Below are 23,078 nucleotides of genomic sequence, written 5' to 3' on the forward strand. Positions count from 1 at the left end.
CTCAAAGACTCAAATATCAAAAATAGTTTGGTATTGTACATGTCGTCCAAGACTACCAAACAAACAGAGAAATTTGCATGAATGTAATCTAGAGAAAAGTGCTACAATGATGTTTACAAGGCTACGTGCTGGGAGGCCTAAACTCTCAGTATCAAAAAGGCGCCACTTTTTTATAATACTAACCAAAACAGACAAAACACAAAACTTATAAAGGACTCACCTTAACAGAAACTTTCGATGTCAACGGCAGAAACCTCATGGTGGATGTCACAGTTCTCCTAATGGTCTTTCACTGGGCCAAGGTGATCTTGCAACTCGGGAGTCTTTGGTTTTAGACTTTCTCCAAAACAAGTGGAAACAACACGCCACTATTATTGACACTATTGTTTTTGTTTACTTTATGGTAGGCTACTTTTCATGGGGCAGGCCTACAGTCTGCTACAACAGCCCCTATCGGTTGCTGGACCACTATACTGAATTTGTTCGGGTGTTTCAAACGGCGAAGTCACCAGGTGTGTCTAATTAGGCAGTGACGCATTGCAGGTGCCATTTCAAAGCTGCGTTCAGGGACTCCCCGTAAAGCCCAACTTCACGTAAGAAGGAGCTACGTCACACGTTTTTCTTTACGTGCAGAAAATTTAAATTACCAAAATAACGTGCTTGTGACTATCTGGGATATAAATCAGTAGTTCAAAGTGTGGATGTTCACTAAATGTACACTGGATCATAAATTCAGCCTTTAAACGTTCAAGGTGGGCTAACCATTCAATGACAGTTTCAGGGACATCAGGAACACTTGACAACTCATATCTGCCTGTGAAGTTTAAGTGGAAACAATCTGTGTGTACAAACTGGTGTTGTTGTAAATAAACACATGCCTTGCTGTGACAAACTGTACTTTAGTGTGCCATTTTTGAGTGTTTATAAAGAGTAAGCTAAAATGTGGTTCCTTTAAATGCATTGCATTCATATAAGTATCAAGATAAGAGTCATGTTGAAGAAAAAACTGAATAGGAAACAGAAATTTGAAAAAAAAAAAACTAGTATTGGAGAGGAGAATGCAAGTGAGGGCAGGGGAAATTTGAGCAGGCTGAGGTAAGTTGACAGGGTGAGAAATCTTATGAGGATGAAGGATGTGAGTGAGCTTGAGGGACAGTTTGCAAGAGAAAGAGAGAAGGAGGCAGAAAGAAGAGTGCAAAGGGAGGAGAAACGAGAAAACAGAAGTCTGACTCTGACAGTGGAGCACTGAGCTCAGCTGATGGCCCCTAATGAAGTACGGCAGCTGCAGAGGAGGAGCACACGCTGACAGGCTGAGTCCCACTCTGACGGATGGTGGAGCAGACACACACACTCTCACACACTCAACCAGAAGACAGCCAAGTTTAAGGCATACCAAAAATACCAAAAATATGATAGACATGCCATGCAATGAGAAGCAAAGGTACTGACTGGCAGAACATTGCCAGGGATTTCTGAAAATATTGCATTGTGTATATTTTCATTTTCCTTCCTACAGTTAGCATTGAAACAATTCTCCTCGGTCTGTGATGGTGTTATTAAAAAAAAGAAAAACAGCTTTTTTTTTTTTTTTTGACTTTCTTCCTTTAAGTTTCGATTAATTTTGATTTAATACAAATTAGAGGGGTGTAAATCCTTTCACGACTGTTTCTGTCACTTATCAACTCACCAGCATAAATCAATTTAATATCCACATATTCATGTCATCTTCTTTTTATGTGTTCAGTATTTCAACAGCCAATAAAACCCTGAAATATCTGTAATGCATCATATTCATGGCTACTGGATGACTAAGACATTTGAATGTGCAACTTCCTAAAATTAAAATCTACAATTTAGACAATGCTAAAAAAAAAAATACTTGCCTTGCAGACGTGAAATTGAACATATTTTACAATTAAAGTCAAATGAAAGATACAGCCTCCACCTGTTTTACATTTTGACATTTCAGTCAATATGTAATAATGAAATTAATTCAACGTGAAAACATTATGAATGTCAAGATTCATCTGCAGCTTTCATTAAGGCTGCAAAGTCCTCTACTCCCCTCTGGAGGATTAAAAAGGTATGATCATTATTTTTTGTTCCGAATCATCAGGATGACAGATGGACCAGGAGAGATTTCAGCGATCTTTAACAAGGCTCCCAAAACCACTGACATTATGACCAAACACCCACATAAGATAAAGATATTGTAGTTGTTTAGTTTAAATAAAAAACTTGTGTATTACTGACTACTATTTTAATGTTATCAACTGTACGAATATCCAACTAAATGTGTCATTCTCGTCACTTTTTAATAAAACGTAACTTCTTTTACTTCTACTAATGCAGAAGTGAAAGCATCACTATTGGGTGAAATGACAATAAAATAAATCATTAATTTTAAGAACTAAAAGTTGCTTCTGTGATCACTGATTTAAGGTGTGATGGCTGGAGCCACACTGAGTTACCTGGCTGTGGCTGGGGATTAGTTAGTATTACTTTGAATTCAGTTTGATTAAGCGTCCACTTTGTTTACCCCTTGAGTTAAACTTGGTTTGGATCAACCACTATATAAGTTCCTTGATGTCTCATTGTGTCAGGTTTGTTTGTTAAACTCACACTTCACCTTTTGTTGTGTTAAATTGAGTAATGTTAAGTTGACCTCTTTTATAGGCCTAGTTCTTAGAATTTTGGTTAGTGTATTTGGTTTGCCTAATTTTGGGTAAAATAAAAACCCACTTCTCTTTAAAACTTACACCTGTGTCTTGTGCTTTACTGCTTGGTCACTAACATAAGGTTTCAATGCATTTTGATTTTGACACTCATACTGGAACTGGAACCTTACTCACATTGAATTAAATAAAAATACTACATGCTTTTTTGAGAAGGAAGGGAGAATAAAAGGGAGGGTAAAAGGGAGGAAGAAAGGATGGGAATACAAAAGGAAGATAAAAAATTAAGAAGGAAAGGAATGAAGGAGACAAAGCATGGAAAAGGAAGGCATGGGAGGGAAAAAGAAGAAGGAAAGGAAAGGATGGGAGTTAAAAAGGGAGGAAGAACAGGAGGATCAACGATCGGGAGAAAGGAAAGGTTAGAAAAGAGAGGGAAAAGGCAGTAGAAAAGGGAGGAGGAAAGGAAGGGATAGAAAATGGAAGGGAAAGTGGAGAAGTGAAGGGAGCAGAAGAGAGGGAAAATAGGAAAGGAAAGGAGGGGAGTGGAAAAGTGTGGAAAAGGGAGAAGGAACGGCAGGGAGAAAGGGAGAAGGACAGGAAGGAAGGAGAAAATGGAGGAAGGATGGGGAAAGGGAGGAGAAAAGAAGGGAATGAAAGGAAAGGGGGGGGGGCAATGCTTGAAAGTAAAAGGTGCTTAAACAAGACCTGACAGCAGGTGGCAGCAATACACAATATTTCCCAGCATTGAAAATTAACTTGTATCGGGTTTCAATGGGAACTGCAAAGTTTCTAAAGAACATGCTTATGATTGGGATTCTAATCATGAAAAATGTATTCAATGTATCTTTATTTAGATAATATATCTCCGCTGCCCGCATCATCACCAGAACCCCCTCCACCAGCCTCATCACACCTGTCCTGCAGCAACTCCCCTGGCTTCCGGTTAAATTCTGCATCACTTCTAAGATTATGTTCCTCACCTACAAAGCCATCAACAACTTAGCTCCTCAGTACCTCATTGACCTCCTCCATACTAAAATTCCCACCTGTAGTCTCAGGTCCTCCTCTTCCACCCAACTCACCTTCCCACCCGCACGCTTGACCACCATGGGGTCGAGAGCCTTCAGTCAGTCGCTTGGCCCCCTGCCTCTGGAACTCTCTCCCCTGGACGTACAAAATTCCACATCTCCCACCACCTTCAAATCCCACCTAAAAACACACATTTTCCACCAAGCCTAAGCATTCTAATCCGTCTCCCTGGGGCTGGAATGACTTCCCCTCCCCTTTAATCTTTCTAGTATTGTATCTTTATTCTAATGTATGTATTTTTTTTTACTGTTGAGAGTTGTTTTTATTATATCTATGTTGTAAGGTGACCTTGGGTGTCCAGAAAGGCGCCTATAAATAAAATGAATTATTATTATTATTATTATTATTATTATTATTATTATCATTATTACACAGGTTCAATATAAGAAGTGATCGGTCCAGAGTTTGTGCTGTTGAAGAAAAACATAAGATGACAGATATGGTTAAATAAAATTGTTTATTTAACAATTGTTAATCCATAAAAATAAAATAAAATGTTACAAAAATTCTTTAAAATCAAAGAATTGTACAAATCATGGCTCCAATTTCATCTTGTCAGGACATAGAAAAATACAAAAGGCACTGTGCATTAGAGTCTGCTGCGTATAGAAAACACTTTGAACCAAAAAATAGTCCACTACTTAAATGTACATGTTATTATTATTAATAACCCCCTCAAATAAAGCAAACCTCGTCTGACTCTAGATGACAAATGTTCAATTGCAGCTTCTTGAAGAAACAGGACAGAAGAGTGAGTATTTGTTTGAGATATAGATTAACAATTGAAGTTATAACTGTGAGGAGTGTGGAAATAAAAACAACCAGAAATACAGTGCAAAGACGTTTAAAACACAGAAACTATTGAAGCGTGGTGAGATGTGAAGAGAGCTGGAGGTGCCTTGAGTTACTGTGCCACATACTCTTGAACCAATAACAATCATTATACATGTTCACCCATGACCTCTTACTGTAGCCCCTGAACACCCACACTGATGGTGAGACATCATGTGATGAATCAAAAAGTGATGAGTGAGAGAGAACGATGAAGGACAATAAATCCTGTGTACCAACAAGAATCTGAGGTCTTCAGTTTGAATGTCTTACCGACAAGTGATTGGGTCTAATTTGATGGAGACCTACATACGTGGGCATTACATTCACATTCACAGATCCTTGGGATCCATTTTTTAAGATGTGCCAAAAGAGTGTCCAAATTGTTGAAAAGAAAACCCATGATCTGATTGAAGAACTATCCAAAGCATCTAAAAAGGTAGGAATATTGTGTCCAAAAATAAGAAAACAGGGACTGACATCCAATAACACTGACATGGGAGTGGTGAAGAAACAAAAGACAGAAACGCTTCCACGGAGTGAGACGAAGGAGAACTGCAATAAAGTGGTTATTATTTCATGTTATATAATCTCTTGTGTGATAAAGTGGCTTTTTGTGACACATTCTTTAGGAACCAAACCCTTTGCTTCTAAGCTAACATGATCACCAGCAAAATGTGTTAGGCATATTTCTGTCTCTGTACCTTTTTTGGTGCTTTCTACTGTGCAAATTCACTTTTCATTCAAAGCTTTTTAGTACTTCATACTGAAACAGCAAGATAGCTATTCAGGACACCAGACTTCCTTTTTTACAATTTCTTTGGCATCCAGTTTCAGGTCCAACTTTTCTGTTCTGACGAAGCAAATTCACATCCCAGTTAGAAGTGTAGCAGTCGTAGTGCAGGAAAAGTCCTTTGGGCATCCAGTTGCTGGATCGTGTTGATGCTTCAGCTAAAATCAGAGGAAACCATGCTCATCGAGTCCTTTTGGAGTTATTGGATTCCACTTAGCAGTTGTCTTCGTAGTTGAGTAGCCTGCAAACAAATATAAAGACAGTGTGAATATAAAAAAGGTATAAAAGCCATGCATTGAGTGTGAGAAATATGACAAAGAAATACAGGCTACCTGGTTCTGCTCTCGTTTTGGAAGGCTCTGGTGGCTGAACATCTGGCAAAGGAAGCCCCTTCACTTCTAAATCGCTCTCCCCTGATGACGTGTGGTCCTCTGCTTTCATATACTGAGCAGGTCTTTTATGGTATTTAGCTCGGTAAGTGTCTGTCATACAGTTATCCACAGAGAAATATGTGGTGGGAAGAGCCATATCTGAGAGACTGGGGGAGTCTGTACCGTCTTCGCGTCCTGGGTACGGACTTGGTAACCTCTCATCGCTTTCGCTAGCCGACAGATCATTCCGGTCCTGGTCTGACGACCCTGACTTGGAGCTGGCGTCTGATGAAAGCCTCTGCTCGGCAGGCGTCTCGATCCACCGACGCAAGGTGGTGTGCGAGAGCGGGGACAGGCCGTTTTTGGGTTCATGGCGGGGGCTCAGTCGTGCTGGTACCTCCGGCGGATGTGAGTGGACGCCAGATGGGTCAGTGTGACTGCTGCCAAAGGTCTTTGGAGGTAAAGGTGGGGGGTAGTTGTGCGAGAAAGGGTCATTTAGGGCGGCAGTGCCAGTCTCTTCTTGTTCAGAGAAAGGTCCGGCGAGGTCATCGGAGCTGTTCCACTCTGAACTGCTGGTCTTTGCTAAGTACGGGGGGACAGGACTCACAGGGCTGCCATCCACATTATCCTCTTGCTCGCTGTCCAAGCCGTCGTTCTTTTCAAAGATCCCAGGAGTGTATCTGAAGGCTCTTCTTCTGTTACAGAACACAAACATAAACATCAGTATTTGACTTACTCCTGCCAAGTTCATGGACTACATTTAAAGTATCTTTAAATCTTTAATTACATAATTTTGCTGCTTCATTATTAGTATGATGGGTTGAATTGCAGTATTTCTGGTGTAGCCAGTGGTAAGTGAAAAGGTATGACTTCCTTACATGCACTGCGATGTTTACAGTCCAATTAAAGTGAGCAGTGACCGTGTTCAGATCTAAAGCAAAGTCAAGTTTGTGCGGCAAGTTCTGTCTGCAAAACAAACACCATCATATTCCACTGAGAAGTACCTTTCCTTTGTTAATGGTGAGTCTCAGTTTCATTGTAAATAGTAAGTTGAGTCCAAAAAAGAAAAACCTTCTTGTGATTGTCATGACAGATCAAACAAATTCAAACTGGGATGCTGACTGCATATTGCCTGCTTTTGCTCTCCATACAGACAGTTTTCCTACAAACACTAGAGCCTGTTGGCGTGTCATTTGTTAGTATTTCTCAGAAACCAGACCTTTGCCTTCAGATTCTACATTTTTACGTGAACACAGATTACGCCTTACATAAACCTATCAATAATTATTTAAAAAAAACAAAGGACTAAAAACTAAAGGGGACAGGACCTTTGCTGTCAAAGCCCCCTGACTGTGGAACAGCCTGCCAGAGGAAATCAGACTTGCAGAGTCAGTCCCTCATTTTATTTCACTACTCAAGACACACTTTTATTGTAAAGCTTTTATTTTGTGAATTTATTTTAATCTTTAACGTTGTATCTCTGCTTTTACTGTCTGTTTGCTTTTATTGCTTCTCTGCTTTTATTGTGTTTTTATTATTTTTGTGAAGCACTTTGTTACTTGTATTGAAAAGTTCTATACAAATAAAGGTATTATTATTAAATAAAGGTATTATAATACATGTGTTTTTCAGTCTGTATTTTCTTTACTGAATAGAGTAGCCTTAAATCTATTATTTGACTTGATCTGATAATATCAATCATTATTATTATTATTATTATTATTATTATTATTATTATTATTAATTCTGCCATAGATTGGGCATTAATGTCAGTTTTGTAACAGATTTATCATTGTATAAAAGCTGTGCACTACCCTCTAAGTTACTGTCTGTCTCGCCTGTATCTCTGTCCAGTCCCTTTTTTTTTGTCATGCTATCTCACTACAAAAATAAACATATTATAAAAAAGGTCAGTGTTACAAAAATAGTCTGTTACCTGTGTATTGGTTGACCAGATAGCATGTGTTCATCTTGTAGATCTGGTGATGTCCGTCCTAGTTCACCTAAACAAGAAAAAAAAAAACAAAGCCCAATTTTTAAATTGCAACCCACGAAGTTTGCCATCACTCCCAGATGGTCAATGAAATAGAGCGAGCCAACATCTGTCATGGATTTCAATTGAAACACAGCTACAGTATTTTGTTTTCCTGTCTCCCCAGCAAAGACAAGTTATCTAACAGGGGTCACGATGAGGCCCATTGCCCGGTGCTGGGAGAGGAAGTATCAAAGCAGCTCGTCTGGCAGAGCGCCCTCAGGCCCCCTGTGTACCAATCTGACTGTCTGATCCAGCCAAAGAACATAGCCCCTCAGAGGGAATTTGGGTTCATATCCAGGGCCTGTTAGCATTGAACTAACAACACTCATAAAACAATAAGGACCCTGTGTGAACCCTTACAAATTTAGAATTTACAGCGCATGAAAAAAACAAAAAGTTCCATCGTTTTTATATTTAATTGACGTCATGGGGTGTGGAGAATTAATTACGCTGCACTTGTTTAAAAATAAAAGCTGATTTCACCCATTAGATCAGCACAAGCAGGTTTAGAAATAGTTCCCTGGGCGGGGGCCGGTGTGGAGTTTAGCCAAGTTAGCATGGCTGGTGTGATTTACAAGGCCTGAGACAGACAACAGCTGACCAACAGGACGAGGAAGAGAGAGAGTGGTTGAGGACCATCTGTGATGTGTCAGCATACCCCCTTTTCCCCCCTGTGTGCTCTCTCAAAGCATTAGTGGCTAAATCCTTTGTGCTGGCATGCAATTACGCCGGGGTCAGACTCCAGACTCCAGATCCCCTCCGCTACACTATTGCATTTTTAAGCCGCTAAGTCCATGTGGCAATTCACAATTTGATGACGCTGATCTGCAGTGTTAGCAAGCAAATGTAACTATATCTATTTCAGAAAGAAAAACAAAAAGAGATGCAGTTTATGATGCTAGAAAATCCCCTCCTCTTTATGCTAACGGGCACTTTTGCCAAGAAAAAGCTTGAAGGAGAAAACAGCTAGCAGCCTCGTTCCAAAACTGTCTGTTTCCGCTGAAATCAAGAATTTTCAAAAATGATGGATTAAAAAAAAATGGAATAATTCCATACATGTAAATTAAATCTTCAGGTTTTGGTTGAGGCTGATGTCCAGAAACATTCATTTCCATAGAATTTTGGGATCACTGCCGCAGCCAGCAAAAACAGATGTACTCAAGGTGTCCTGCTGTTTACACGGCCTACTGCACTTGCCTGGGAATCTGTCCATGTACTGTGATTGCTTGGATTAGACTGTGGCTCAGTGGCGTTCAATGTTCTGTCTAAACTGCACCAAGTGGTGTGCAAAGAAAAAAAGAAAAACCCCAGACATCCCCATGCTAACTGGGAAGGACAAGGACACGCTGGTACAGAGGGTTAAAGGAAATAAAGGGTTTATAGGTGTGAATAATCATTTTAACCCGTGAGAATAAAGAGAGTGTAGTCATGTTAACTAGTCACAGGTGTCTCTAATCCCATCACAGGAAACAAGGTAAGAGAGGCACCTGTTTGAAGCCTGCTGCTTTCCTTTAAAACATATTCAGGACAGTTAACTGAGCGAAACACAAACGTGATCCGACATCGTCTCAATTATTCCATCTGCCAGGGAGTGAAGCTCTCAGAGGAAACAGAAATGTGCCTCCACACAGACCATGAAAGTAAACCCTAACTAGGTTTGGAGAAATTGTTCATGCAAAATTTCCTGACAGGCCCTTTGAAGTTTTGTTGATGTGACAAAAAAAAAAGAAAAGAAAAAAAAAAAAAAACTCAACACATTTCAGTTCGGTGGCTGTCAAGTTGAGATTTGTAGTACTGTGCTGTCTGGGGTACTTAAAATTCTTCAACATCAATCAGACTCGCATGCATATTTGCGGTTCAGCTTTTCATTAAGACCTGAACTGAAAACTCAACCCTGGAAAAGAGTCAAGATTTCAACTTTCATATGTGACAGCGACCAGAACTCAGAAAAGTCATCACAAACTCTTGAGTATCAGACTAAGGAGCTTTGTTTCTTATCATGACACAGGCAAGTTAACCCCTTGATTATTTCTCTGATCTTTGTGTCACAAGCCTTTTTTACACACCATCAACCTAAGAAAAGGGAGGTTTAATACACCATTCTAGGCGTGCTTTACATAGCTAATTCTAACTAATCTGAGCTTCTGTATATACTTTATTATTATATTTTATTTTACTTTATCTTATTTGCATTTATATCTTATTTTTTTCCTTCTTTCTATTAATACTTTGACTTTCTTTCATACTTTGTATATGAGCATTCTGTAATAACTGATTCTTATTCTGATTCTACTGTTATCCTGACTTTGCATATAATATTGTCATGTGAAGCCTCTCTCTTTTTGGGGTCTACAGGGCCAAAAGAGGTAGATCAAACTGAAAAAGGCTAAGTCCACTGTCGTGATCCCAGGTTGAAGGTCACCACTCTCCTGACAGCCGTGACCTTTCACGTGAGCTCTAACAAGACCTTCTGCTTCTATTTCCATTTTGCTCTGATGTAGCTCAAGGACTTTAAGGTCATAAAGGGGACTCAGAGGAAGACAGGCTATAAACTTCAGGTCACTTCTTTGATGCACAACAATGATCAGGAGAATGAACGGCTGCAGTGAAAAAAATTGTCAGCTGAACTCCTCCTCAGTGCGCCTGCCCTCCCACATCTGTGTGCTTTTAGAAAGGATTTTGGACTTTAATGGACTACTGGAATCTGCTCAGGCCTCTCTGGAAACGGCAGCTCACGCCAGACTACTGCCACTGAACTCCAGCCAAATTGACTTTGGAAACATTTACTGCAGCTTGTCAATACAATTTGCAGACAGCGGGGCATAAATATCACAGAGTGGCTTGAAAACAAACGACTGGAGAAAAGACCCCAAGAGGCCCTTTCACAGAATAGTAGCCAGTTTAAGATTTAGCAATAAACAGATCAGCATGTCAGAGCATTAGTCAAATTAAAGAGGATTAAGTTAAGATACAACTGTAGATACTTCCAACACAGAATGAAGCCTTGTGAAAGTTATTATATCAAAAAGGAGGCATGAATTGTAGACTGTTATATCTTATTTCAGACACTAGGGGGCAGACAGCCTGAGTGAGTTCATAAGGAACACTTCTCCAACTGAAATGTAAAACATTTTACCTCCACTTGAGTGCAAACTTTAGGTTTGTGCAACATATTATGAACTTTGCAGACAAAATATAGCCGTATATAAAGCATAAGTTAAGAGGAAATGTATATCTAAAGAGGGGTGAATAACAATGACAGCCACAGACATGTCCGTCTCGTTGCCAGGTCTTCTTTCTCATGAATTACTCAGCGTGTGCAGACGCTTGCAGGCCGATGACATGACTTTTTCTCCTCTGTTTGCTCCAGCTCTCTGCACTGTTTCCAACACTGAATCAAACTAAGCTCAAGATTAAAAAAAAGTATCTGCTGTATTTTATAACTCTGAGGGACCTTGACAAAACTGCAGTGCTACAATGGAAAAAAAAAAAGAAAAAAAAGTGGCATTTTGGTTGCTTCATGTTTGAATACCACCTTCTGACAGGCCCAGTCATAGCATTTTACAGCCGGCTGGGCACAGCTGGGTGGCCCCTGCAAGCTCACTCATCTCCTCCTCTTATTCGTGATTAACTCATGTACTCCTGTTAAAGGAATTAGTGAGGCATTTTTTAAATATTCTTTCATTTATAAAGATATGCTCCCTATGTTGGTGATGTGTAGATTGCAAGCAAGCATAGATCATGAAAAGCATGTGACCGGTGTCCACCCCCACCCCCAGCGCTGTTCATGTAATCTACCTTCATCCTGTCTGGGAGATAAAAATAACCATTATTGCAACTTGTTACATGACTCATATTTAAGGCTCATACTTTTAACAGAACTCTGGCTGAGTCTGTTTTTTCCATAACATGTCTGTATTTCCTGATGCAGAAAGTTAACAGAAACTCTTTTTCCTTACAACCATTTATCAATTTTTTAAGCGTGGGAAAGACAGAAAAATACAAAAAAAAAACACTTAAACAAAAACAGAGCAAAATAAAACATATCAGTAAATAAACAATACAAAAGTTGTAAGTAACTAACAATAAAATTCTATGGTAGAATTTAAGAAGTGAACAAACATCAATTTGTATGTCCACTCTTTATCTCCCTTCACACTCATACTTGTCTCATGGTCCACTTTTGACAATATAGAGAAGGGACCTTGACAAAATAACAACCAAAAAAGTATAAATGTGTATATATGTATGTATATGTATTATTATATGATTATTATTATTGTTGTTAAATTGCTTTATTTTACTTATATACATTTTATTTTTTATTTTAACTTTCTCTTTGTGTGTTTGTTTTTCTTTAGGGAGGGAAGTTGACTGTCCAGTATTATATCTCTATTTGTGCATTTGTACATGAAATGTCAGTTTTTTTTTTATTGTAATTGTGAAAAAGCCAATAAACAAAGTTTAAAAAAAAAATATATATATATTGATGTTTTTGCTCTCTAGTTTGAAAAAAAAAGTCTGTAAGCATTAAAAGGAAACTTGTTTTATAAACAACAGTTTCTCCTTTTCGCCCTTTTCGCTTTTCTGCATGTTGCATGACTCAAACTTTACTCAGGAAAGAAGGTCAAGGCCTGTTAGTGAGGCACCAAAGCACACTTATTCCCATCCAGTATCCCCTCAATCAGGCTGTGACCTTAACAGCACTGCTGGAGCAATCCATCAGGGGAATAGCTCTGAACTTTCTTAATGTTGTTCATCCTTATGAAACACAAAAGTCTGTTAGGCAGAGGACATTTCTGTAATGTAGTAGCAGAGTCTTTTTGAGAGACTGGTATTTAAACTTGGAACATAGAGGAGAAATGTAGCTTTTCTAAGAAGTAATTTAGAAAGAAAAACTCAACATTTTTAGGATTTGATTTTTGGTTTCACAAAGAGTCTCTTTATCAAGATGACAACTTTTATTTTCTGTACATAAGCAAAGTATCAAATGTTACTCACCAGTGGAAAATGCAGAGTGCAAGACGTCAGCCTTCAAATCATCATTTTTTCTCTGAGGGAAGTGATCCCTAAAAATACAAAATAAATTAAATTATTCATGCATTGTGGATTGCAACAAGAAATCCCAGAGCTTGATCTTTTACCAAGCACTTAAAAGGAATAAGATGGATCCTTGCTGTGAGCATCAAAGCGGCAATAAACCCTCATAACCTCCACCTAAATATATTTTCCTATCATGAATGATTAATAGTGGGGAAATCTGATATTAAGTCCTGCATCATTCTTTTCTTGAATCTGAGAATGACACTTTGGCACATTGTTCATTTTTTTTTTTCACTTGTTATTATTGATAATTAGTTTATGACACCTTACGTGCTTTATGGCTACTCTCAAATGTGTAAAGATGTCACACTAAACAGAATGAAAGCCGGAGAGAAAGCAAAGTCATACAAAAAAACATAAAGCAGAATTTCTGCTTTATTTTGCTTAAGTGTCTTCATTTTGGAGAACATCTTGGCTATAATGAGGTTTACAAATCAAAGGAGCCCTTCGCCAAAACACCTTCAACACACAGGCTTAAATAATGCACTCGCGGTTTAGGAAGTCAGCTTTCTGCTCGCTCTCTTCTCTGAGTACATGAGGTGTCAGCTAGTTGGGATCATTAACTCCAAACAAGACCTGCACAACAAAGCCAACAAACCACAGCCCCAGCATAACAAGGCTGCTGCGTCTGCCTTGTGTGCGCTTATGTTAAATGGGTCTAGCTATTCTTAGAAGCGTTTGTCTGTTGTGTTTAATCATTCACAAATGGCAGCACTTTTGAGAGTTGGGCATGACAAAGCAGCATAACGATACAGGCAATCACGCAGCAGAAATTGTGCAAAAGCTGTTCGTGCGACAAACTGCAGAGACAAGATTTTATGGTGGATAAATTTAGCTTCTGAAAGATAATTTTACCTCGTTAGATGCAGCTCAGGAATGGGCCGCAGGTCCTTGGAGGACAGGTTCTCCACAACAGGAGAGTCCAGGTTTGCTGAGCCGTTGCTCAGCCTATCGCTGCTTTCATATCCAGATTCAGTCCTCTGGATCTTCCAGTTGTCATTCCGCACTTTTAGAGTTGCTGAGCCCTTTGACCTGTCCTTGTCACTGTAGCCGCCCCGGCTGTCTGAGTCCAGCGAGCTTCTGCTGCCTCCAGTTTCATGCCTCTGCTCGTCCTCGTAAATTGTCATCAGGTTCTTGGGTTTGCGCTCTTCTCGTCCTCCCCAGGTATAATCTCTGTCCCGCTCTCGGTCACGGGATGGCGACTGACTGCTGGGTCTCCTCCGTGGGCTGTGCTGTCTTCGCTCTTGATTCACTGAATTCCCACCACTGCTGCTTATAACACTGTCCACATTTAGTGCCTCTCGCATGGGCTTCCAGGGGCGGCTGGCCCTGCTGCGGCCATTCCCTCCGCTTCCAGTACGCTCTCGTGAGTCCTGGCTGCTGTCGGTGTCGTATCCATTGGAGGGCTGCTCCAGCCTCCGGCTGTGATGCCCACTGCTGCTACTGGGCACATTGGGCAGCACTTGAACCCTCGAGTGAGAGCGAGCGGGCTCGTGTGAGGACCGTCCACCGAGATGGGGCGTTCTCTCAGTCCGAGTGGGACCCTTTCCTTGGCTGCTGTACAGGCGGGTTTCAAGGTGTTGTCTGAAGCCGTTCTCTGGAGGGGAGACGGAGCGGGAGTAGGTCCTGTCATGGCCTGGATCTGGTTACAAAAAAAAAGTTGTATTGATATTAAGAAATCAAGGCTTCAAAGGTCACAGCAGACGTTTGAAATACAAATCTATCTTCTTCAGGTCTCATCTCCAGTTTGCAAACAAACATAAATAGAGTGCAATACATTTGGTGTAATTCAAACATCCTGTTAAGAGTAATAGGATCAAATGAAATTAATTGCTCCTTCATTGGGGGAATTTTGCTTGAATGATGTACAACAGAGACATTTCTTTTTGCAACAGGAGCAGTAAGAATTGCACAAGTGTTGTAAATAACAAAGAACCAACTTTCACTACCACTCTGACCAGAACACAGCGAGCCTTGCCACCGAGCCACTGCTACAGCACGGTGCAGGCTGTACAGAAAGTGAAGGAAGGGCATGACGACAACAGGGTTACTGACATTTATGTCTGCGGATGACGGGAGGTGTAAATTACAGCCGACAGGAGTGGATTTTCCTCGTGGTGTGAACACAGAGGGCAGCCAGCTCATGCAGATACAGGTGATGAAAAAATAGCGCTCCTGTGTTTTCACATGTGCAGACATACAGTACATGTTGCATTTTTCCAAATGCAGCGGTGAGTGACAGGTCTGCGTGTGTTAGTGTGTTCAGGAGGGGTGTTACTCCAAGGACACTTCCAGGCATGACAGACACTTTCAAAATATATGTGCAGACATCCTTCCTGGAAAAGGAGACACACACCCACACACTCCTGTTCATACACTGGGCAGTGACATTTCTCTAGCACTGACATGTCTTCAGTTAATTCTATCAAATTCTGCAAGGAAGTGTTTTCAAATTGGGAAAAAATATCCTCTCTTAATGTTTTGTTTTGAATTTTATAACTTAAAGTCGGCAGTGCCAGAATAAGAGGCAACGTGCTTTGTATCCGAATTGTCCTGGAGAATGTGATCAGTTGTAATGTGTTTGAGGAAGCAAAAAGAGAATTTAATGCCACATATAACTGTCAGTCCTTGGAAATAACCCACAAGAGATTGAGTCCCTATTGCTTTGGATTTTGCTGACTGCGTGCCCGAGTTAAGTCACTTCAAACATCGTTCTCTTCATTTCAGCTCATATATATGATACGGGAATGTTTTCAAGAGTTTCAGCCACCGCCTCGATGTTGTCAGCAGTAAACAAGACTGTGGATCATTTTGTAAGAATGGAAATATGTCCACATCAATACAGCCATAGATCATTTACAAATACCTCAGGGCGTCTCCACAACTTACTTTAGCATTTCTTGAGTTTTTAGCAAAGTGCTAGGCTGAGCTATGAGCCATGAGCTGTGAGCTGTGCTGCTGCTGCGGTAAATTCTTACCACTTACATTAACTGTAGTGTCACCTACACTCCCCGCATTCATCACAACCACCACACAAGCCCCCTTTAGCCTCCAGCATTCAATCATAACAGGACATGAGCTCGCTGCTAACACAGGCCACTGCTGTAGTGTCGACGTGGTGGCTTTGGGAGGGTGTTACAAATGTTGCGCCATAATCCCTTCACTGAATCTTAATTGAGAGGGGTGTTGATCTAAAAGAGAGTTAAAGGAGAGAAGCGATCACGACAAAACACACTCGAATGCTGATGTAGAAGAAGGAGGGGGATATAAGGGGAAAGTGGCAGGACTATAGAGCTTCCCTCTCTAATTAAATAATATAGCATTAATCTCTGTTTGGCTTTATCTGCTTAGTTTAACTTTATGTTTGCTCAGAAGGGAAGAGAATGGCTCTGAGTATGAGAGAGTGGGATGAAGGCAGGCTCCGTCTACAGACGTCAGCACTTAATCCCCTTTCTGACACATTGCTCCTGGTTACATAAGGGGGCTGTGGAAGAGGAAGGCTAGCCTTTTGTACCTAAAAGCCCGCCTATTCTCATGTTTCCCTCTTCCACATGTACATCCACACTCTGTGCAGAAAGAGCTCACCTCTGTAGCGTGACTCCGGCCTCCGTTGACCGCTCCGATCAGGGTCTCTTCTGGATGGATGCATCCCGCGCACCTCTCCTGCTTTCTGGGCGACTTCTCGAGAAATGTCCCTGAGGCGACTCTTGGGATCGCCCATTTTCACTGCGAGAAATGCAAAAAAATGTCAGGTTGAACCATCAGGAATTTGACACAATTTCCAAAACGAGGGGCAGAATGTAGAAATATACATATTTTTTTATCTTAGCTGAACCTGAGCTGAGCATCAGTCGGGGATTTCCATCAGTGCAGTCACCATTAAAAGTATTTCAGTCTCAGTGTATGTATATATATCTATTGTCACCACATCCTTTTTCCTTTCTCTCTTTCCATCTCTTGGTCCCCAGCACCCTCAAGGCACTGAGCAGTTGCAGAGTGTGTACACAGTCAAACTTTGCACATACTGCGGTACGTTTCCTGCTATATGAGTGGAAAAGGCGGCAGTGTGGAAACATGGCAGTGCAGAGACTTTTTTTGGCCCGTCTCTGATAGATATTCACTTTGAAACGCAATGATAAGTCATGGCAGGGCAAAACATGAAAACATGATCGTACTGTGGGGTCTGTTAGCTGTCTGAGCTCTCAACAGGAATCAGTGTGAAGAGGAGATGACATTTCTACACATATCAGGTTGTTTTTGAGGTTTTATTTTGGATGCTATAGTCTCCTCAGCGCCCAAACTACACAGCACCAGAATAACAGCAGAAATCAGCTGCAATTTCATCTTGTTCATTGCTCCAACACTGTTCTCTCTATCGCCTCCAAACAAATCTGTTCTTCTGAATGTGCACCTTTTATTTCTACCCGATTGCTCCTAAGTATGTGCAGAATTCGCAGCACTTCAGTGGCTTCCCTCCTAAACTAGTGTCCTAATCCCCTCTTTTTTCCTAACTTGGCCCAGGCTGATACAGTTCTGCAGCAAAAGACATTTATAATTTTCGTCCTCAAGTTGCTTTGCCAGAGTTGTGCTTGTCAACCCTCTGTAGTCACAAATATTTATAAATACGACAGTGTTTCAAAACTAAAAACTACAACCAACTCACCATGTGACTCATCTGCTAGACATTTTATAAGCATCTCTTGTGTTGAGATACGGATTTTGTTGAGGCTTTCTCTAAACTGGTTTGAAAACTATTTAGTTTTCAGGAGAAACAGGTGCAAAAAAACACTTTTCAGACTCCTCCAGTCCTCTGTGATAAATTCCTCCCCTGTTGCATACTGATTTCTTTCATAGTTTCTGTCTTACCTGGTCCCCGTCCTGCACTGGTCTGAGCGCTGCCCCTGCTGAAGTTTGAAGGACTTTGCTGTTTGAAAGAGCCCTGCTCCAGAAAAGCATTCAGATTCTCCCTGGTGAGGTCCAATTTCTTTGGAGTTATGACTGGAGAATCAAAACCTGCAGAGCAAAACACACACAACAAAAAATCCAATATTTTAAGCAAAGGCCATAAAGCAGCATTGTCCTTTTCCAACAAAAACGCAATAAACCTTGTTACATAAGTTTTACGATCCAACATAAATTTGATACCAATAAATACCTGCACCGCACCTGAAAATAAGAAACACTATTTGACTGAGAAAATCCTCACTATATTCTCTTTGATTTTGAAGGATGATCCAGTTTGGTCCGGCGCCCTGTCAGCTCTGATGGCCAGTGAGCTGATGCCACAGCTTGGACCTGGGGCAGGGCCAGCACACAGAGTTGGAGGAGGATCTTTTAAGGGGATAAAAACCTCCCCAACCAAACAAATCCAGGGATATATAATCCAAACAGCAGAGCTGCTCATAAACAAATTTTCATTACTGCCTGCAAAGGCAACTTATGATCCGGGATTTAACACGCCCTATAAAGACTTGTTTTTCTGTTTGCTGATGTTTCTCTGAACCTGATTTGTATTAACAGTGATTTCCAAATGAAGAGAGTTTTTTAATATTACGCAAATGTGTTGAATCATTACATTTAGGTTGGACACATTGCTTCAGATGAAGGTACAGGGTGAATGTGTCAAAACTAGATATATGAGCCACACTTTAACTCACCATCCAAACCCCTGACATTTCTATTTGAAGGTTTAAACAAGAGAGTACTTCTGAGCAGGGATGCCCCCAGTATTGGTATCAGCCTCCATCAGCCATGTTGACAGATATGGGCCTATTGACAAATAATGTGCCCTTCACTGATTGAAGTAGCCGATATACGTCTGTTGCGTGGCATTAGTTAAATAGCGGTAAGCTTGCTAGCCCCATGTTTTAGCCTGCTGTCAAGTTTTTCTTTTCCAAAACAAAAATAAATAAATAAATATTTTGGATGAGCTGAGTGATGGATTCTATCATTTTACTTATTTTCGAATTATTTGTGTATTAGTACATTTGTAACAGCAGTTATTGTTGGGCTGTGTGAGCACTAAAAACATCTTGCTGGGTTTGTGATCATAGAGCATGCGACAGAGATCTTTTGAACCATTAAAAAGAAAAACGTCTTCACCTTAATTCCTTTTAAGTTGAGGGGGTTTTTTTTGTTTGTTTTTTTTCATTTATACGATTGAGTTTGTGCTCTCTTAAAGATATGAAGGCCTTAATAACTTTATATTTTCCTCTCTCTTTTATAATTAAGACTAATTTGGATTTAAGGGCCCAGATAGAGGAATATTTGAAAACAACAAAATAAATCCTTTTTAATGAATTTGGTATGGGAATTGGCACAGTTCTTTTTTTTTCTTTTTTACATCAGAATAAGTATCAGCCCAGGTTTCATAATTAGTGACTCTCTATTTTAGATACTTTATTTGATGTTTTTAATTAATCCCACATTTTTTTTAAAATCAGGACTATTAAGACTGAAAAAGAAGTGGCCTTCGTTTTAATGAGTGTAAAATGATATTCAATAATATCACTTGAACTGTGATTATATTTGATAAATTAAAATAAAAAGCAGTTATGACAAAGACCAATGCCCCTCAAGTTTTGGAGGTGATCTTTTTGTCCATAAAAAGTCTGCAGCTGTAACTGTAACTATAATTAGTATTTTTTGGTGTTAGCGTGGCAACACTGTTCTTCATCGCTGCCCCAATCCAGTAGAAGTTGTTCCAGTTTCTATAGTCAAGTTCATTACACAAGAACACAGACAAAGAGATCACTAGCCCTTGCTTGGGCAAACTACCTTGTATGTCTCCATTCACAGGCGTCTTGTAGTGAGACTGGGTGTTGTTTTGTCTTGAGGCATCATCAGAGGTGATTGCGCTCCCGTCAGGGTTGGAGTAAAAGAGGAGGAGAGGCTGGAAGTGACCTTTGATACATTTGCTGACCACATCTTTCCACCTGGAGCCGATCTGAAACACAAGACACAGAAAAGATGTTCAAAGCATGTAATTACAAATTCAAGAACCTTAGAAACAGGAGCTTTACCCCTCTGTTGTGTGAAGGGAAGAAGTAGTTTTCCTGTATTAGATGAGTATGATGCTACAAAAACAGGCTTGTAATGATGGATTTCGATCAGTTTTAAAAACTGGACAGATTGTGCATGAGTCGGGATAGTTTGCTTTCCAGTGAAGCATACTGTCTCACTGAAAGAAGGTCACACTGCATATACATCTTAGCAGAAAAGAAAGTGATCGGACAGCTCTGATAAAATCCACCAGCAGCTGCAAAATTAAAACTCACATTTTATTGTTTGCAGACTAAATAGTGAATGAATATTACAAACCGAAGCCAAATCACACAATCACATTAGCTGAGTAAGCTGAGGAAGGTGCGTGTCTTGCCACCAAGGCACAACAAAGGCAGGCTGCAGGCGAACAGATGCTTGTGTGCTTCTTAATTAAGCAAATTAAGGTGGGAGAGGAGGGAGGAGAAGGTGGGAGCAGGAGGGATGGAGAGATGAGCTAAAGAAATGGTAATGCAGAGCAAAACATTCCTCTTCATTAAACAGACAGTGGAGAAAGCTGAAATGAAGCTCCTCTACAGCAGTCATTCAGCAGCTGGGACTTGGGGAGTCGCAGAAATGCTGGCAAGTTTCGACCCAGGTATAGGCTTGGCAGGCGCTGCTGAGCACTGTAGCTCCTCTATCTCAGCTGTGGGGTGAGGGGGAGGAGGAGTCTGCACACACAGCACAAGCTGCTGATGGATTGACACGGAGCCAGCCAGCCGCTGCACCACAGTCCCCGAGAAAATTGCGAGCATGTGAGACAAAAGGCGCGCTCATATTTGCACACCATGAAAATAAATTCAATATTTAGAGAAATAGAAAGGGACCAGGATTCATCCAGTATTCTTCACATACACAAACACAAAAGCACAAGCTTGCAAAATCAAACACACACACACACACACACGCGCGCGCACGCACGCGCGCACACACGCACGCACGCACGCACGCACGCACACACACACACACACGCACACACACACAGCTTTCTCCAACATGTACAGAATACACATCTGCACAAAACACCTCAGGATTCCAAATAACCCTTCAACTTTAACCAGCAGAGGGATCAGTGAAGTAATCTCTGCTGGTTAAGCTTCACTTCACTACTGCAGTACTTTGTGATGACAGAGTTGGGGTACTGCAGTAGAAATCGGGGTGGGGGGCTGGGAGGTGGCTGACTCTTCAGTGCCATAAAGGCTCATCAACCCAGAGGCTCATGAAGGGCAATCGATGCAGGCCTTATTGGGAGATAAAGAGACTTGGTGATGGAGATCAGAGACTGAAAATTGCTACTCTCTGCTGCTGTGGGCGACTCTGAACTGCACATTTGATGTTTTTTGATTTACACATTTTAAACTTTGGTCCATCTGTGCACAAATGTTATGTCAAATCTGTGAAAATGTTTAAATATCCGTTTGAAACCGCACAAATATAGTTCACCTTTTTTTCCCCCTTTTTTCTTTTTTTTTTTTTACAGAATGCAACAAATCATTCAAAACCAGATGCTTTTACTATGAAGCAACGTCAACATGTTCAGGCCCAAAAATGGCAACCATGGTTAACGGTCACATGACGCTTGCATCACCCTCCACTCAACTCATTTTTATTTATATAGCACCTTTCATACATTCAAGCATGCAGCCCAAAGTGCTTCACAAAAGAACAGAGACAGAAAACAGCAGCAACAGATAAAATGATACAAGGCTAAAACAAGATAGAGGAATGTAATAAGATACTTAAAAAAAAATTATATATATAAAAACAATAAAAAGCTAAAAGATACATCCTAACAAAAACAAAGGAAAATCTCTTGAGTCACGTTGTTTGTTTGTTTTTACCTCTCATAACAGAAACTAGGTGCTTTAAATGTTTGACAAAAGCAATAAAAGCTTAATGTTAATATCACGGCCATATTAAACGCAAAGCAAACAGTGCATGTTAGAAAAGGATCAGGGTGAAGCTAATTAAAATAATTGATTGCCAAACCAGTAAACCTATTAGTCTGTTTACTTCAAAGGATGGACGCTTAGTGGGCTCTCCCTCACCTCTTTCACCGTGGCATCGTCAAAGAAGACCCATTTGGAAGACTTGGTGTGGAAGGCGAAGGCACAGTAGTGGTGGCTGTAGTAGCAGATCATTCCCACGAGGAGCAGCTCTCCCTTTTTGGCATGCTCATCTGTCACCCTGTAGAAGAGCTGTGTCCACACAAACAAAAACACACACATGCACATGTTTATAAATATTTTAATCTATAAACCGATCACTCATTGACAGAAAGGCAGTAAGCAGGCTGGCAGGTGAGAGATGCTGATAGCTGGTGGACTCAGTTGGTCCATGTATTATAGATTGAGGTCTGAGGGAATGAACCAGCATTGATTTGATGATCAGTACCAATAGGAGCTCATTTGAATCAGAGCCTTCACAGCAGGAACTGATGTCTCCACTATTATCATTAAAAGGAAGGCTACATAACGTGATGTTCTTCACTTTTTGCCCTGCTCATAAATGTTGTAGAACTATCAGGAAGAATGAAGAATAAATCATAAGGAGAAGAGTTAGTTCAAGATGCATCAGCCTTGAATGATGCATCAGGTATCAGAGACTACACTTGTCGATGTATTCTGATCTGATACAGACGTTTCCTTGATTCCTCTTCTGCAAAACAGAAACCTGCACAGCAGGAGCTCTAGACACTTTTGTTCTGATGTGGAAAAGTCTTCATTTTTCTGAATCTTCTCAAAACGTGTTTAACACAAAGCCCTTCCTGCCTTTGATTCTATTTAAGCTTTAAATATTCCCTCAGTTGTGTTTTAAGTATTTTAAAAGATTGTATAACCTGCGTCAAGATTCAGTCAGTCATCACCTTTGTACTTATATAGTGATTCAGTAACAACATAATACTGCTGTCCTTGTATGTGATTTGAGACAGAAATCCACACACACAGTGCTGTTCTGCTGTCTTGCCTCTGTAATGCCTCTATTACTACCTCTGATGTCAGCACATCAGCAAGGCTACTTGGTGTCACCACTTCGCATCTGTGACAGACTTCACAAGAACATTACAGCAGAAATATCCCGCCTTTAACTGGTAATAGATAGTCTGGTAATAGGGTAACTATCTAGCCAGGCAAGACAAA

At 40.5% G+C, this 23,078-nt stretch overlaps 1 protein-coding gene across 2 annotated transcripts in view; it reads right to left on the reverse strand.

The window, feature by feature from the left end:
• Positions 1 to 4,828: 4,828 nt before the first annotated feature.
• The window catches only part of LOC117807376 (inactive ubiquitin carboxyl-terminal hydrolase 53), a 40,027-nt gene continuing 21,777 nt past the window's right edge, over positions 4,829 to 23,078 (reverse strand). Inside the window, exons 9-17 of one of the 2 annotated variants that reach the window (XM_034676645.1) lie at positions 21,987 to 22,136; positions 19,675 to 19,843; positions 17,764 to 17,910; positions 16,483 to 16,623; positions 13,753 to 14,539; positions 12,796 to 12,863; positions 7,696 to 7,762; positions 5,721 to 6,451; positions 4,829 to 5,629 (exon numbers count right to left, since the gene is read on the reverse strand). In XM_034676645.1, coding sequence (XP_034532536.1) covers positions 5,553 to 5,629; positions 5,721 to 6,451; positions 7,696 to 7,762; positions 12,796 to 12,863; positions 13,753 to 14,539; positions 16,483 to 16,623; positions 17,764 to 17,910; positions 19,675 to 19,843; positions 21,987 to 22,136 — 2,337 coding nt within the window. In that variant the 3' untranslated portion in view covers positions 4,829 to 5,552. Of the gene's footprint in view, positions 5,630 to 5,720; positions 6,455 to 7,695; positions 7,763 to 12,795; positions 12,864 to 13,752; positions 14,540 to 16,482; positions 16,624 to 17,763; positions 17,911 to 19,674; positions 19,844 to 21,986; positions 22,137 to 23,078 lie in introns of both variants that reach the window. The other variant, XM_034676644.1, reaches the window with a different exon arrangement.

This window comes from Notolabrus celidotus, chromosome 23 (assembly GCF_009762535.1).
Source record: "Notolabrus celidotus isolate fNotCel1 chromosome 23, fNotCel1.pri, whole genome shotgun sequence".
NCBI lineage: Eukaryota > Metazoa > Chordata > Actinopteri > Labriformes > Labridae > Notolabrus > Notolabrus celidotus.